The sequence below is a fragment of the Hermetia illucens genome, chromosome 4 (genome assembly GCF_905115235.1).
Source record: "Hermetia illucens chromosome 4, iHerIll2.2.curated.20191125, whole genome shotgun sequence".
Lineage (NCBI taxonomy): Eukaryota > Metazoa > Arthropoda > Insecta > Diptera > Stratiomyidae > Hermetia > Hermetia illucens.
This window is the reverse complement of record NC_051852.1, coordinates 119,696,937-119,714,812: the sequence shown is the minus strand read 5'-3', so window position 1 is coordinate 119,714,812 and position 17,876 is coordinate 119,696,937. Positions and strand designations below refer to the sequence as shown.

Sequence of the window (17,876 nt, the reverse complement as noted above, 5' to 3'; positions counted from 1 at the left end):
AAAGGAAAGTAAATATTTTAAATCATAGCAAACGGACATATGGACGAGAGTGGAAATTTTTACGGTAACCATTTATCAAAAAGACAAAGTTGGAATTGCGTTTTAAAATATGAAAATTAAGCGAAAAAATAGTTGGAAGTCGAAAGCTCAGTGCTTCATGTGAATATCTCATGTAAGAATATGTGAGTGTAGGTATGTCAGATAAGTCTTTCAGATTATTCACTTTAATATTGACATTATTATATTTTAGGGGGATTTACGCGAAAAAGGCAACTTTGACCTACTATGACTTTGCTAGTAATAACAGGATTTCCTCCAAACTTTCTGGTATTAGCTTTACAATTCAACATATGTGCAGGATTAATGGTAGCGTACTATTATTGACTTTATTTCTGCAGGTATCCGAATGATGTGTATTTTGAGGCCTACATGCCGTATATTGGTATCATCAATTGGTCCCAGATAAAAATGCGAATTTTTTAAACCTTCCATCCTTCCCTTTATAATCGATGTCAAAACTAAGCCCTGCCTTTTAGGTTACTAATCAAAACCTTTCCTTTAATATCTTACAAGATGAGGAAAAGAGTACCAACCACCTGCTAGCTCTCAGGAGAGTTATATTTGAATGAAAGAATTTCTTACCACAGAGCAAAATCGTGATGCTTCGCCTTTACCTTTAATCTCCTATATTCCAGGCATTTGCCGGCATGTAGAATATGCCACTCATCTACAAATTTTCCTTTTTTTATATAATACATGGTCGCGCTTCGATACAGTCCTTCTGAAATTCTTCGTATTTCCTGCGCCTTTTAGGCTTGCCTAGATTGCTGGTGAATGCTGCTTAACCGTTAATCTGTGACATATTTTTCGATATTTGCTGCCTGTAGTGGTCTACTGGCAAATTAATGCTAACAATCTGTATCCCTACATATAGTATGCTTTCCTCCTACCTTTTATGGTTCTTTACTCCTCCTTTACTACTTTGAATTGCGGCAATTATCCTATTTTCTATTACATTGTTTTTCATGCTGTGGTAATCTCCTGTTTTCTTTCCTTTTTCTGTTTAATTTTTTTCTGACCTTTTCTCCTCGGTTACTTACGATTGTCCCTCTATTAGAAGTTTTATGATGGTTTCAGTTGTGCCCATATCTCGGACAGAGGTCCTTGTGGAGTTGATCTATAGAACTGAAGCGCCGTACTCTTTTTTTTTAAGTAGAGGTTTTGGATAGGCCTTACAGTCACTGGTATGAATGCCGAGCATGCACTCGGTATAAGCCAGTGCCTCGGTGACATTCAAGTCAGGGCTCTGATTGTGGTCTCGAAATTTTTGGGTTTTAAGCTCCCTTCCGCTCTCCCGACTTGTATTCGCTTTAGTTTTAATTGGTGGATTTCTCTATTCCTGACGATATAAGGGTCGTCGCCGATATATTACCGTCTTTTCCGGGTACTTTCACCTGCTATTTCAAGTAAAGGTGCTGCTTTCCTCTTCAGGGTTTATGGCAGTCCTATCAGTTTAATTGTCCTGGCAGCACTACCCGTGTGAGATTCCTTCTCATACTTATCTTAGGGAAATTCCCTTTATATATCCGATGAGACATTCTGTCGCTTGTGTATGTTGTACCGATGTTTTTGTTTGTTGTTCCGCCATTCCTTTATGAAATCACACAAATTCTCATATATGTATATTTTGGCTGATGTAGGAAATGAAAAACAAACCTAAGAAAAATTTTCCCCCATCGGTAGCGATATAATTTCGAAATAATTGGTAGTAATGGCTCGTATCTTGTCGGTCGGTACTATATCAGATCAGAAGCACGAATTGCTCTGAACTTGGAGAAACAGGCAAGCAAATTGGCACTTAAAATAAACACCAAGAAAACTGAGGTTTTCAGTGTGCCTGGTCATCACACTCGGATGAAGCCTTTAACGATTTGCGTCATCAAATGGCGCCTAATTGTAACTGTTAGTTTCTCTGGATCTACCCTACTGCGCAGAGCATTCTAGGTTCATACCCTGTTCATACAGTCGAAAGCTTTCTCAAAATCGGTGAGCAGCAGTTGGAGCACATAATTCTATAACGATCCAGAGGGCATTAATTTGGTCTATACAGGAGAATGTAGAGCGAAAACCAGCTTGCTCTCTATGGAGCAATTTGACGATTTCAGTTAGTAACTTTACCACTAGTATCGGAACCATGTAAATATCCCCCAACTATCGCATTCAGAACGGATGCCATTCTTCGGGAATCTAACACTCATCCCCTGGGAAAGATTTCGAATTCCCAGTATTTGGTGAAAGTAGCAATTTCGCAGAAACTGCGCTGAGACTATACGGAAATATTCGACAGAGAGACTGTCCATATCAGCGCCTTTTACTCGGTCTAATCACTTTGACGGCAAAGGAATTTCACTTCTATTTAGAGAGGCAGTTCCTATCCGCATGTTACAATGAATTGCCACGTCATCCACAATAAGTGAAGCTTGCATGTAATGGAATGCACTCTCCCAGTATGGCTGGCGAATGGGTCGCCTCACAACAAAGGAAAAGTGTAGACTTCTGGGAAAGCCCTGGATGGTCCACATTCCAGTGAAGTGGCAACGATGGTGTGTAAACATTTTTGAGTTGCTATGCCCCACATAGATATCACTGGTAACCATATATAACATTCTTCATCATAAAACTAACATCTTACTACCAACTAAAGATTACTTGCTTATCACATTTTCGGCATTCTTTGAGAAAATTCTATTTGCATACACGTGCATACAGGGTTCCGATAAAATTATAGAGACCGCTTTTAAATTGATTGAATAAAATCATTCTTCCAAAACACACTTAAATTTATTTACTCAAACAAGATAATGTAATGAATCCAGTTAAATATTGCCCCTGGAAGGGGAAGACAATAAAAAATTTAGCCTACGTTGGAAGCTAGGAAGAGGAGCGGAATGGACTAAACGATAGTTCGTTATAACAGCGATATGTCCTCGGTATTAGAGGATGGGAATAGAGTTCGAGCTCCGCGAGGGGAACTCTGCAAATATCTGTATCACGCATGCTCCAGGTACGCGAGCGCTAAATGACGGTAATAGGACCCCAGCAGTTCATCAGACCGATAAAGAGTTTAAGAAGAATCCACTTCCATCCATATTATGAAGGAAGTAAGAGAGTTTATCCCTGAAAGTTATATGGAGGCCTTGGATGAAGCTTAGGTATGGTAAAAGGTTCAGCCAAGAAAGTAGGAAATTAGAGTAGAGAAGAATTCAAAAATGAAGTTGGAAAGGAAAAGAACTTTGCGCCACAGTCGTAAAAATAAGCAAGACCAAGTGAGGAGGGAGAAAAAGACTTTGAAGAAGGATAAAAATAGTATTGGATTCAGAATATATCCTTGTAATACATAAAAACGAAGGGAATAGGAAAGGAACATGCAATCACACAACAAATCCACAAGACCGGTTAAAAAGAAAAGCCACATAATGAGCGACAGTTGAGTGTTAAATTAGTTGAATTTCGGTAGAAGTAACCAATATTTCACAGAGTCTAAGGCACTTCTTACCAAGAATTTGCATAGACATTTGGCTACGGAATTTGTAGTCTTACAGGCTGGTAATAATGGAACGACGATTACCAATTCCCTGTTACCCTCTTGACTTTAGTGAAAGTGAACGTTTAACTAGTCATTGACATACATCTCAAGGATTTTTGAACAGGAGGAGAGAAGCGAATTGGAAAGTAACTCTCAGCAAGAGTATGAGTAGCATGTGATAGGCCTCCGGCAAAATTCATTCGTCCCATCGCAAGTTATTACAAATGGCGTCCTACGTGGGGCCCAATGTTCGTTTGATTATATTACAGCAAGCCTGTGGAAGACCCCTTTCCGGCTTGCAGCTTCGTCTTAAAATGGCAATGTTAAAATGGCAATTTCTAAGTGAAATTTTAGGATCGATTGAATGAATTCTAATTTCACCACCCACTTGATGGCGGACCAAACTAATTGGCCCTCTTTTTGGTTTCACGATCATTGTTTTTTGGGAGTTGAATACCCAATTTTTGGAAAAAAATTTATAGGAAGTTTTCTAGCACCTAGAAACCATTGTCCGGAGAGAGAATGAGGCTTTTTTTAGACATTTGATGCACTTCAAATATGATTTGTAATTGGGGGATACGTGAATGCTTAAATGGCGCCCACCGTGGGGCAAAATATTTTTTATGTTCACGGCGAAACCTTCCTGTGATTCCGTCTAATTGAACTTGTGGAAGATGACCCTTTATGGCTGCTGAATTCAGTGTATCAGAAAAAGAGCACAACCCCTCAATTTTGCTCTCGGCTAGGCTCCACGTGCACTTGAGTTCGTTTTTACAAGCTTTACATGGCACGCCTTTTTCCTAGAAGCAAGTGTATGGGGGAGTCAAGTATAATAGGCAACTGCGATCTGAGCGCTCAGAAGTTATAATTCTCCTCCACCTCAAACTCAAACACAGACATTTGAACCAAGGTCTTATTTCCCACCACATTCCAATGAGTAAAGTTTCCTAACTCTTCCTTAACAGCATACGACGAGATAACCTTCATTCTTCGGTCCGTCATCAAGCAGATGCGGGCTCGGGACTCCCTGCATCACTTACGACTATGTTTAGTACTCTTTTAAGGATGAAATATGCACTTCGCGAGGGTAAAATCTCAGATGTAATTGGAAAATCTGCCAAGCGCAGAGGAGTGTCTTGTCTTCACTACCCTTTTGTTTTGGGTTTAAGACTTTAGGTCTCGCAAGGCAGCCTTTAAGTCTTCGAATTACAGGCCTTGTCGCATGAAGCCTGAAAGGTTGCGCTTTCCGATTTTTTTGGAACGGTACCTCCTTCCCTTTATGTAGATGACGTGGAAAGGACTAAAGTGTTTGAAGAGACTACCCACGTTCCCAAAACTTGCTATCATAGAAACATGCAAGTGCGTGTAGACGGGATATTTAAGTTGAACTGTAGTATTTGAGGGCGGACCTTCACATCAATTTTGCCTTCTCTTTAGGTTTCTGGAATAGTATTGTCTGCTTGACTGACTTGACTAACTCAGATGCATCGCATAATGATATGAATAATTATGGAGTATCTCCTTTATCGTTTTTGTTAATTGAATTCTAAATTTGAATAGTTTTTAAATTGTCTCATGTCGTGCAAAATACAATACCAACTTTTTTTACTGAACAATCCAGACAGCGAAAAGGTTTCCAGTTTCTGCTTAAATGTTTGAGTTTATTAAAAATCACTTAATTTACGTTACAAATATATTTGAATATCCTCTTCTATTGGCAAAATCAGTTCAACCCTTAAAAACAGATGAGCACAAAATCCTGAGCGCTATCAAAAGAATCCTTGAGAAGGAAGGAAATATAGGACTTCAAACAAAAAAAAAATTCAACACAAATAAAAGACAAATATTTAAAAGTAACCTGAACCTGATGCTGGTGTCTTACAAATCGCCTTCATTTTATTTTTTCAATACCTAACTGAAAATGTTTTTCAGACTTAAATAATGCACTGGCAGCGGTCCGCCCGCATCTTAGAGGAATTTTCCCGTTCAAGGATGTATTTAAGCGTCTGTGGAATTTCACAGCTACATGCCCTTTTAAACCCCGCACAATGCTTCAAATATGACACTGGCTAAAACCTAAAATTCAATTCTCCAAAATCTCTCTCCATGAAATCTGGACAATGGCTTAAATTACTTATCTGAGCCTTTCCGTTATGGGAAGTGAAGTAATCAGATGATATTTGAAAGTAATAAAATATCTACTCAGATGCAGTTGAAACTTGAGTACCACACATCGTTTGCAATGAGGTGGCTAAAAAACTGACTCTCAAGCGTATGGCTCCATAATGGTCGGACCAGAGACAGGATTTGATACTTGACCCTTAACTGTCAAGTCTGTTCTGAAGATATACGTTGTAAAGATTCACCCACCAGAGGAGAGAAGTTTCAACTACAGCCGGCAAGCGAAAATCTTTGTGAAAAAAATATGTGACCTTTTTATTGTCCCTATGGAAGTAGGACATGAAAACACTGGCTTTTCACGAGACATTGTTCGTTGCTTGCGAAAAAAACTGGAGCCTCTAGACCGACATTTTTATTATCCTTCAAGAAGTTAAGGAAGGGGGGTGCCATCAATACGTACTTGAGAAGGGCGATCAGACCCGTGCTTGCAAAGAACTCATCAAAAGTGGCACTCGCCGGAGGTTATCTGGTACAATGGGAACCGGAATGGCCCTCTATTCTCCGGGAGAATTTCCAGGGGATATGTTCTCAGTCCGGGTATTTGCCGTTGACCTCCTTTAAGAGTTTCGTGAGAGTTGTGGTTGTACCCATGTCGCGAACAGCGATCCTTGTAGGTTTAGGCTTGGAGTAGAGTTGTACTACTCAGATGCCATATCCCGTATTTTCGGTAGGATTTTTAGATAGACCTCGCATCCACTGGTATGAATGCTGAGTCTGCACTCAGTACAACTGTGCCAGTGACGGGGGACTCTGATTATCGCTTCCAAATCAATCCATGTCCAAAGAGGACCGTGGATTTTGCCCATACAGCAGATACTCAAATTGAAACCACAGGATATTCATATCCCTCAAGAAATAGTACATGAGAACCTCAACAGGGCTTTTAACGAGACCCTGCCCAATAAACTACTACATGAAAAAAATTGAGGTGATAGTCTCGGCTATATGTTGCCAATGTAAGGAAAAAAAGAAGACAGGACTGTAGTTCATCTGCAGCTGGTCAGCAACCTCAGACCTCAAATGAAGATACTTTGGTAAGGTTTTGCCTCTAGAAGATGTTCTCATACCGTAGACTATAGGCCGTTTAATTAATTACTTTAAGGGTTAGTGCAATGGCCCTAATTAAAGACCTGAATGCATAGGGCTGAGCCACATTTCAAAGGTAATGAGTACTAGTAGATTAGTATCATTTAGGATTTCGATTTGTTATTGCAACGAGCCAAGCTCGGACATATGCCACAAATACAAGCGGTTCACAATAATCCAAACAGGAGTAACTTCCAGATGAACTCTAAATAAATATCAGCCATAGGAAAGATAAGAAAAGAGACTTTTAGGAAAACCCTCTTAGAGACTAAGAAGTATATTAATGCATCCTTTATAGTATCTATTTTAGAAATATCCGCGGAACCAGTTTAGTATTTTTTTTTAATAAATTTATTGATCGATAAATATATTCGTTAACAACAATACTTAGATTATATCCTAGAACCGAACTGACCGCAAATTGTTGCGTAGAACTGATATTTCAGGCTGTTGCGTCCCATTTTGAAACTTGGCCGCGTTTCTATCCACTTAGCAGATACAATATCTAAAGGACAATTGGCTATCCTTAATCTTCGCGCAAGAGCCAGTTCACTCTTCACTACATAACAGTCACAAACTTTTGTATCACAATATGAACATCACTGCCGCTGGAGGTAAGAAATGCTTTTTATTTATTGTCAGTATCACCTTAGATGAAGTCTTGGTAATTTATGAGTAATTTATCTAAGATTATAAATATTCAGCCAAATTCTGTGGACGGATCTCCTGAAATTGTTTTCATTATAATCTTCTAGCTGAGAATAGGCAAATGCGTATTCGTTCTATTCATGATTTTCATAAATTACAGAAAAATTCTGTGTGATTCGAACGAAAATTTTCATTTTTTTCTGTCTCTGGTGCATGCAGAACACAATAGATATTTACATTAATCTCTGACGGTTTAGCGATAATGACAACAGAACAAAACTGTCGCGCCAGGTGAATGGCTGTAAGATTAAAGTTATATATGAGGGTAACGGCACCGCCCTTGTATTTCACTTTTGTCCGGGAGTTAAATAAAGAAACGAAATTATAGTGTAAGGTGAAATTAGACATCTTTTACAATGTTTGCTCCTCTACTCGCGTGACTTCGTCAGAGCTTCGTTCTGTAGTAAATTGAATTGTTCCAGCGCGTACTGACAAGGCTAATAAACGGAGTGAATTATTTCGTCTGCGCAATGGTTTGGCAGATATACGAAGATTCCAAATAATTCCTTCTATTCTAAATATTTGCTAATGTTCCAAAATGTTATCAATATTGACATAATGTCTCCTTCCATACTTATCAACTAGTGACCTACAAGCCGCGGATGTGATATAGATGGTTCACGGTCGCCACGAATCTCAAGGTTGAGCTGAGCACTCTCACGTCTTCATGCCGTAGCTTTTGGTCCTTACCGGCAGAGTTTAACTATTGCCAAAACTCCCTAACAGTTTTCTAACTTTGGGACGACCCACTAATCTGCATTACTCAGAAAATAAATTTCGCTCGGCGGTAGTTCTTTAAACTGTATCATATCAGAATACTGCTTGCAGAAAAAGCGGAAAAAGACGAAAGGGACAGTAACGTAGATAGCGCATTCATTATCATTGTCAGTGTCAGATTTTAATCAAAAAAGATACGCAAATTCTGCGCCATTTTACGCATACATAGAGGTCACGAAGCTTGGCGTCATCGTCTACTAAAACATGCTGACTAAGTAGGCAAATTGTTGGTTACATAAATTTCCCATTACTGCAGAGAGTGAAAGTGCGTAAACCTCTTGGGCTTATTGCTGTTCGTATTCGCCTTCACGAAGCCTAAGTTCATTCAAGGTGAGCCTCTTGCTAATGAAAAATTTTCCGTCCACCGAAAAAAGCATTTTCTCCGACGATGTCCTCGAACTTGTTTATTAGCGGTACTCTGAACCCAGATGGGAGCGTTATCAATTCATCAGTATATGACAATCGGAAGCCGCTGCCTTTGTTATATTTACTGAAGAGAAATGAGTCAGTTTTCTTATCTTTCGCTGTCTACCGATCAGATCATAGGCAGCCGCCTTTTCAGCATAACACAGTAGCGATTATTTTGTATCCAGGTTTAGTGTATTTAAAGCGAGACCTTTAGATAGTATTCCTGAGCTATATTCTAGTAGTTCCCAGGTTTGAAGGAGCGAGTAAAGTATGCTCCCGTCGATATTATACAAATCTGCATGAAGGGTTCGTCATACTTTACACAGAAGCTGCAGGCAGTGTCCTTAGATACCCCAGCTTCCCCAAGTGATAGTATAGTCGGCAGTGGCCAGTTGGTATTCCCATCATAATCCGGAGCCTCTTCTGCAAGTTTAAGGAGAGACTAACAATCCTTTAGACGCTTGGGATCGGATCCTCCCATAAGCAAACAGTATTTCGCGCTTCCTCGTACGGTCCCCTTCATTTTTCAATGTTACAGCCATAAACTCGATTCCGCAGAAATGATCTGGCCTACGTTGGGGCGTGCCTGCTACAGAGCAAAGTACTCAACTCATCGCTCCAATAAGTCCAGATGATTGGAAAACAGATTTGCCCTTTTCTCTCGGCAGGATGGTCATCGAGGTATATAATGCTTCAAACTGCTGACTTGTTGGTAAATAATATAATTATAATTCATAGACCTGTTGGTACAACGTTGCCCGGTATACAGCTTTCTTCCGTTCCGTTGCTAGCTTACATTCATTGCGGAACCAATCATTCCGACTTTTTTAGCCACTAGGAAAAAGTATCTTTGTGGCCGTATCAATCGTAATGTTATTCAAGTGATTGTGAGAATCTTTGTTGTGAATGGGTTCGGTATTCACTCTCACCTGATTGTCAGAACGATTCGAGCCGGTGGTATATTTCATCCCAACGAGAGAGTGGTCCGAGTCTATATTGGTATCCTTACATGTCCTGACATTCATCACGGCTGATAGGTGGCGGTGTTCAATCAACACGTGGTCAATTTGTTTTAAAGTGGTCCCGTCTGAAGAGGCGCATGTATGTTTTTGGACTGGTTTCCGCCCAAACCAGGTACTTCTAACGACCATTTCGTACGATACTACTAACTGAATTATCGGCAGTCCTTTATCTTTGGTGTTTTTATGTAAGCTAAGGGAGCGGATGTATCATCTGAATACGCCCTCTGTCCCTACCTGACTATAAAGTCTCCAAGTATAATTTTGATACAATACTTGGAACAGGCTTAGAGGGTCCGCTCTACTGCCCCGGAGAACGTATCTTTTTCCGACTCTGCAAGCTCCTCTATAGGGGCGTAAACGTTAATGGAGCTTATATTTCGCAAACGCAGAGTGCATAGTTATCCCTTGGTGTCATTAATCCGGGGTGCCGGCTAGAAAGAATATCAATTTTCCTTCGATTAGGCAGCTCCCCGCCTCACTGACACTTCCGCCATTCTGAAGATCATTCTCCTTAACTGCATCTGTATGTGCAGATGGGAGGAGTCAATCCCAGAAGGAGCTCCAAGGATGCGTTAGCCATGTCCTCATTGCTCCATTGATACTCACACAAGTCAATTTTGGAAATTTGTGTAATTCCTATTGTGTGACCAGATCCGCATGTCAAAATTATCGCTCCATTGCAGTGTGTACCCAAAGTAGCATCCATTTTTTCCTTACTATGGGCCTACAAGTCGTCAGAGCCATTGCAGCTTTCCGACTTCTATTTTGGTCTAATGTAATTCACAAATATTTGACTTCTGTTTCTCGTTTCAGCTCCATCCCATGTAGCTTAGTGTCTCTCATGTGATCAAGCTTACGCTTCCTAGGGAATGGTACTATGGTGACTAAGGCTAAATTTGTCTTCCTGCACCAGGCACTTCCTATCTTCCTGTTCCAGGTACTATTAAGTCTTAGTTCAGTTTGGATTCTATCACATAGGGTGTCCTCGTATTTGCCCGTGCAGATAAAAAAAATGTCGTCAGCGTAACCTTGGACCTATATTCCAGTGTTTCTTAGCTCTCCTAGGAATTCATTCACTTCCCTACTACATATAAGCGGTGATAGTACGTCACCCTGTAAACAACCATCAATATGGTCTTAATGAGAACAGAATTTGTACCTGTCGGTACTTCTGTTTACCAAATCTCAAACGATCTACCAATCCAGAAAGCAAGCATGTTTCCCACTCCCTTGCGGATCAAGGCATCTTGTATCTCTGTGTACGATGTGTTATCGAATACTTTTTCGATGTCCAAGAACGTCCACATTGATATTTCTTTTGTTTCTGTGGCATTCCTTAATGCATCCGGCATCTGATGCAGAGCGTCCTGCACGGTAAGTGTGTGGATGCTGTTACGTTGGTTCTAATATAATTATCTATGACCTCCTCCTCCTCTTTCAGTATAAAGATGGTGATACATGTTGCCCTGTCTTTGGCTATAGCTTTGTATAGTCTGGTTGCTTTTGTGGTATTAGACATATAGTTATGTCTAGTATATTTTATATAGTGGTGATCACGATCGTTGCCGTGTTCCTATGTTATACTTTTCTAATCATTGCTAAGAATAAATTAAATAAATTAGAATAAATTCAAGAAGGTACCTACCTCTTCGATTAGTGTCGCAGCTTTTTTTCGCAAGAGGAGTTCCAAATTAGCAGCATTCTTCCTCCTTGCAGATCGCAAATCTGCCCCCGATACACCCAGGGTACTTTAGAAAGCACTATTCTAATATTGCTGGTTAGAGATTGCCCTTGCAATCACTGCAGATGTAACCCTTACGCGCGGTGGTTTAACTGGCTATTGACTCCTTTAGTGTCTGTAGCTCTTCTTTTCTGTCAAAGTATCACAGGGTCAGCCTAATCAGTCTTATCAATTTCGTCGGGATACCGAAATCTCTCATGGCCGTGTACAGTTTTACCCTGGCTATGCTGTCGCTTTAAAGTCGATGAAAAAGTTTTTCCATCGCTTGCCGCCGAGAGAAAATCTGATCTGATGCTGATTTGCCTGGAGTGAAGCCTCTTTGGTATGGGCCAATGATGTTCTGAGCATATGTGGCTATCCGGTCTAGCAAGACAGAGAAGAATATCTTACAGATGGTACTCAGCAACGTGATACCTCTATATTTGCTGCACTGTGTAATATTTCCGTTTTTATGTATAAGACAGATAATGCCTCGTTGCCAGTTGTCAGGCATTGATTCGCTGTCCCACACTTTGAGCACAAGTTGATGAACCACTTGGTGCAATTCGTCGCCTCCATATTTAACCAATTCGACTGTAATTCCATCGGCTCCTGGCGACTTATGATTTTTTAGCCGATGAATTGCACGGACTGTTTCTCCTAAACTTGGTGGTGGCAGTATTTGTCCGTCGTCTTCAGTTGGCGGGACCTCCAACTCGCCGATGTTCTGGTTGTTCAGTAGCTCATCAAAGTACTCAACCCATCGCTCTAATATGGCCAGTCTGTCGGAAATCACGTTTCCCTCTTTGTCTCGGCAGGATGAACATCGACGAGTATAAGGTTTCATCCTACTGACTTGTTGGTAAAACATGCGCACCTGGTGCGGTTGCCTCTTGTACTTTTCGAGTTCACAGACCTGTTGGTTCTCCCAGACTTCCTTTTTTCGTCAGTGAAGTCACTTCTCCGCTTGCCGGAGCTCATGATAAGTCTCGGCGCGTGCCCGCGTCCTTTGAGAATGCAACATTACACGGTATGGAGCATTCTTCCGTTCCGTTGCAAGCTTATATTCATCGCCAAACCAACCGTTCCGGCTCTTTTTGAGGCTGGGGCCTAGTATGTTTGCGGTCGTATTTATGATAACGTTCTTCAGGTGATTGTGAACATCATTTGTTGGTGCTTCATCTCCAGGATCACTGTTGACTGCGGTTACTGCGACATCCATTTCCATCTTATAGGTATCGCGGAGGGCTGTGTTGTGGATGGCTTCAGTGTTAAATGCCACCTGATTGTCAGATGGGTTGTTATTCGAGCTCGGAGCACCATTCCTACGAGATAGTGATCCGAGTCTATATTGGCCCCCCTATATGTTCTGACATTCATCAAGGCTGAGAGGTACGGGCGTTCAACCAACACATGGTCAATTTGGTTGAAATTGGTCCCATCTGGAGAAGCCCACGTATGTTTGTGAACCGATTTCCGCGCAAACCAGATACTTCCAACAACCATTTCGTATGACACTACTAATTGAATAATTCGCAGTCCGTTATCATTTGTATTTTGATGTAAGCTATGGGAGCCAATGTATCGCCAAAATACAAGCTCGTTCCCCGCTTGGCTGTTAAAATCCCCAAGTATGATTTTGATATCATATCTGGGACAGGCTTCCAGGGTTCATTCTACTGCCTTCCGTATCCTTCTCCGGCTCTGCAGTCTCCTCTGTAGGGGCGTGAACGTTAATAAGGCTTATATTTCTAAATTTGCCTCGTAAGCGCAGAGTATAGGTTTCATTTTTAGGCTAACTAAGAAACCTACTCCGAGCACATGCTTGACTGGATGGTCACTATAATATATGGTGTAGCGAAACTTCTCCAGGAAACCGGTTCCTGTCCAACTCATCTCTTGTAACGCTGTTACATCAGCCCTATATTAGGGCAGGGTATTGGCTAGCTGCTTGGCAGCTCCATCTCTGTACAGGGATGGCACGTTCCATGAGAAAATGCGCAAATCGTTATTCGTTTGTCGTTGCCGGGTTCGTCGTTGTATTATCCGTCCAGTCCGAGGCTCCTCTTGTGGCTTCGTAACAAGTTGTTTTCCCTATAGGGTTATTAGCCCTAACTAACACCCAACCTGGAGGACCAGTTGGTACAATTTGTCCCGTCTTTAGGCGTTTTTAAATAACGACACCGCATGCAAGAGCAAATGCATTGTGCAGTGCAAGCGTCGTAAGAAATAGTGACTTAAAAAAGTTTACATGCTGCTTATGTTACGAGTCTCGAGAAGTTTATCGTGTCCACCTATTCTCGACTTTTAATTTCCTTTAAATGACATGAACGTCAATTCTTTCAAGAATTCCCAATGCCAACCTTGGCGTCTTCCCCCAACACTAGTCAAGTTCGTTTCTAGTTAGTAGCAATCCACTCCTTTATATCTAAAATGATTTGAGCCTCCTAAGAGGCATCTAATGGACAGTATCCAAATCACCTATTATTAAGCCATCTTTAATGCGCCCAGCTGATCAATGAGCAACTCACGTTATCTAAAAACTAAGAACTTCATATCGCCTAGTTCGTATGCTTTGTCTCGACCATGCGCCATTTGTGAAACGCAAACCCACTCGCTTTTAAGTGATTAGTAGTTTCATTGGTGGTACTTTGTCATAGCTGGTTTGATAGGCAAGGATAGAGTCATTACCGCTAATGCATGAGATCAGTCACTATACGCTCCTGGAGCCAAACAATAAAGATACTTTGGAGTCATATAGTTTTTTTCTCTAAGAGATTCATCTCTACGCAGATTAATATGGCTTGAAGCCATCTTCAGCTGCTTTCTGATCACAAACCGATCGCCTATTACTTTACAACAAGTCGGGAAACCGGAAGCTGGATGCTTCAGGTACGAAAGGTTTTGTGTATTTCTTAGTACATGGCATGTAATATATGCATATATTACGTGAGAATATCCACTTTCGGATGATATTGACATTCACAGTCTTGAATTTGCAAAGAAGCGACAACTTTGACGTATTATAACTTTGTTAGTAATAGTGCGATTTCCACCAAACTTGGTAAGATCATGCTCTATGTTATACTCTCTATTGCTGCGAAATTTCGTGGTCCTAGCATGAACTTAAGGGGGGTTTTGAAGCGAATTACTGAAAATTATAGTAATATACTATTATTAACTTTATTTGTGCAGATAACAGTGTGGAAGGTATTTCGGAGCCCAGGCACCATACAGTGGCAGCCTCTTGATTTTTTTCAGATTTTTCGGTTGGGTGGTTTCTGAGAATGGCCCCCGTGAAGGAATGGTCACTTTCAACCCCCCGCACTCCCCACCTTTCCAACAAATGTCAAAACTAAGACCAGCTTCGAAAAGTACTAACCGAGACCTTTAATTTGATACCCCACATGACTATATTTGATGAAAAAAAAATGTACACCCCCCTTTTGCATGTATGGGGACCCCCCCTTAAATTCGTTGTAAAAGGATGTAATTCACTGTATGCGTGAGCGTTCACAGTTCCCACCTTTCCACCAAATTTGGTGTCAATCGCTGCAACCGTCTCCGAGAAAAATGCGTGTGACGGACAGACAGACAGACAGACAGACGGACAGACAGACAGACAGACAGACAGAACCATCGTCATACCGACCCATATGTCTTTTGGACACAGTAGGGAAAATGTTAGAGCGGGTTATCTATAATAGATTACTCCCGGTTGTTGAGGGCCAAGGCGGCCTTTCAGATCGGCAGTATGGGTTCCGAAAAGCCAGATCAACCATTGATGCCATCAAATTGGTTACTGGCTTGGCCGAAGATGCAATTCACGGAAAGGGTAGTACCAGCAAATATTGCGTGGTAGTAACCCTGGACGTGAAAAATGCATTCAATTCGGCCAATTGGAATCTAATACGGAAATCCCTAGCGAAGATTGGTATTCCCGCCTATCTCGCTGCTATCGTCGATAGTTACTTAACTGAAAGGAGGCTATGGTATGACACTGATGACGGACCGCAGGAGTACGTTGTTTCCGCCGGTGTCCCACAGGGCTCCGTATTGGGCCCACTACTGTGGAACATCATGTATAACGATGTACTTAATCTTCCCCTTCCGGAGGAAGCCACAGTGGTGGGTTACGCTGACGACATTGCACTGGTTGTCGTCGCAAAGCATCTTGAAGATGCTGAGTTATACTCAAGCGAGGCAATCAGTGCTGTCAAATGCTGGTTGGAGAGCTCTGGTTTGACGCTTGCGGAAGAAAAAACAGAAGCGGTCCTCATCACGAAGCGCCGGAAGAGAAATTACGCCTGTGTTAGAATCGGGAATCATATCATCACTTCCAAGCCGACCATCAAATACTTGGGGGTGGTGATAGACAGGAAGCTCAGCTATAAGCAACACTTACAGTATATTTGTGATAAATCATCCACTGCTAGTATGGCCCTGGCGAGGATGATGCCGAATGTGGGAGGGCCACGGCATACCTCTAGGTTGCTTATAGCCAGGGTGGTGACCTCGATCATGCTCTATGCGACCCCAGTTTGGAGGGAGGCGTTGTGGATGTCAGGGAATGCTACCAAACTGAGTTCAGTCTACAGGAGGACAGCCTTGAGGGTATGCTCTGCCTTCAGGACTGTCTCAGATGATGCAGCATTCGTCATCTCTGGAATGATGCCGATTGACATCATGGCAGATGAGATGGCGAATATATACAATGCAAAGCCAACCTCTTCCTCATCGCGGACAAAGAACGCTGAGAGGGAGAGATCCATAAATAGATGGCAAGAGCGATGGGAACGCTCGGGAAAGGGCCGGTGGACGCACAGGCTCATTCCTGCCATCAAGGAGTGGTTGGAGAGACGACACGGTGAGATTAATTATAATCTCACCCAGTTTCTCACGGGACACGGAGGATATCTCCAATACCTTCACAGGTTTAAATTGGAGACCTCACCCGATTGTCCAAATTGCAATGGAGTCCCAGAGGACCCAGAGCATGTATTCTTCCACTGTCCGAGATTTGTGGAAGAAAGGAGGAATCTAGAGGAGACTCTAGGAGAGGTGCTGGTACCAGAAAATCTGGTACCGAAAATGCTAGCACATCAAAAGAATTGGGATGCGGTCAACTCCATGATCGCATCTATTCAAGATAAATTGCGAAAGGCAGAGGAAAGGAGAAAAGCGCGGTCACGTGCGCCGCGTATAGAAGAAATGGGATTAAGCTAGAGTGAGCTGACTCCGCCCCGTGATGTAATACCTTATGGTGGTTCCGCGGGGCAGGGAGGGAGTCGGGGGTGGTTTTAGTGGGTAAAAATCCCACACGCTGGTGTGTCCAGACCAGTGTCTTTTGAAGATTTCCACCTCCTCAAAAAAAAAAAAAAAAAAAAAAAAAAAAAAAAAAAGACAGACAGACAGACAGACAGACAGTCCCCAAGCCAAACAAACCTTTGGGTGAAGCTTCGTCCTACAGGCCGATATGCCTTCTAAATAATACTGGCAAACTATTCGAACGAGTAACCTATAACAGATTAATTCGAATTGCCGAAAAGGATGGCGGTCTCTCCGAAAATCAGTTCGGTTTTCGAAAGGGGAGGTCTACAACGGATGCACTTGTCCTAGTAGCAAACACAGCTAAGACCGCACTTGACTTAGGCGTGGCGAAGTACCTGGTGCGCATTGTTGCCGACTTCCTAATCGATAGGACTCTGTGCTGCGAATCAGATGAAGGAATGAAATCCTACCAAACGACATGCGGAGTTCCGCAAGGGTCTGTCCTAGGGCCACTCTTATGGATTATTATGTATAACGGGGTACTGACCCTAGACCTTCCTACTGGTGTGGCATCCATTGGTTTCGCGGACGATATTGGTGTGACGGTTGTTGCACGCCTTCTCGAGGAAGCCGAGCTCTATGCAAATGAAGCAGTCTATGAGATTAAATCCTGGTTAGAGAATGCTGGTCTACAGCTCGCAGAGCATAAGACGGAGGTAGTACTTATTACCAAGCGGAGAAAGTGCACTTCCATGAAGATCAAAGTTGGAACGCAAACAATTTATTCCAAGCCTGCACTTAAGTACTTAGGTGTAATGATTGACCAGAGGTTGAATTTCAGATTGCATGTGGAGGGTGCAGCAACCAAGGCATATAACATCGGAGCGCTGGTTGCGAGAATGCTACCAAATATAGGTGGCCCAAGACCGAGCCGTCGACTCCTTATTTCAAGGGTGGTCAGCTCGATCCTACTGTATGCAGCCCCAGTATGGGCAGATGCACTGGAAAATATAATAAATAAAAAAAAGATTGGAGCTGCGTATCGCATAAGTGTACTCCGAACATGTTGCGCTTACAGAACAATTTCTAATGAAGCAGCTTGCGTGATAGCAGGAAT

General features: G+C 42.0%; 1 protein-coding gene across 1 annotated transcript in view; it reads right to left on the bottom strand.

Annotated features, from left to right (window-relative positions):
* The window catches only part of LOC119654042, a 30,492-nt gene extending 22,512 nt beyond the window's left edge, over positions 1–7,980 (bottom strand). The window contains exon 1 of the mRNA XM_038059205.1: positions 7,269–7,980. Coding sequence (XP_037915133.1) covers positions 7,269–7,314 — 46 coding nt within the window. The 5' untranslated portion in view covers positions 7,315–7,980. The remainder of the gene's footprint in view (positions 1–7,268) is intronic.
* Positions 7,981–17,876: the final 9,896 nt, after the last annotated feature.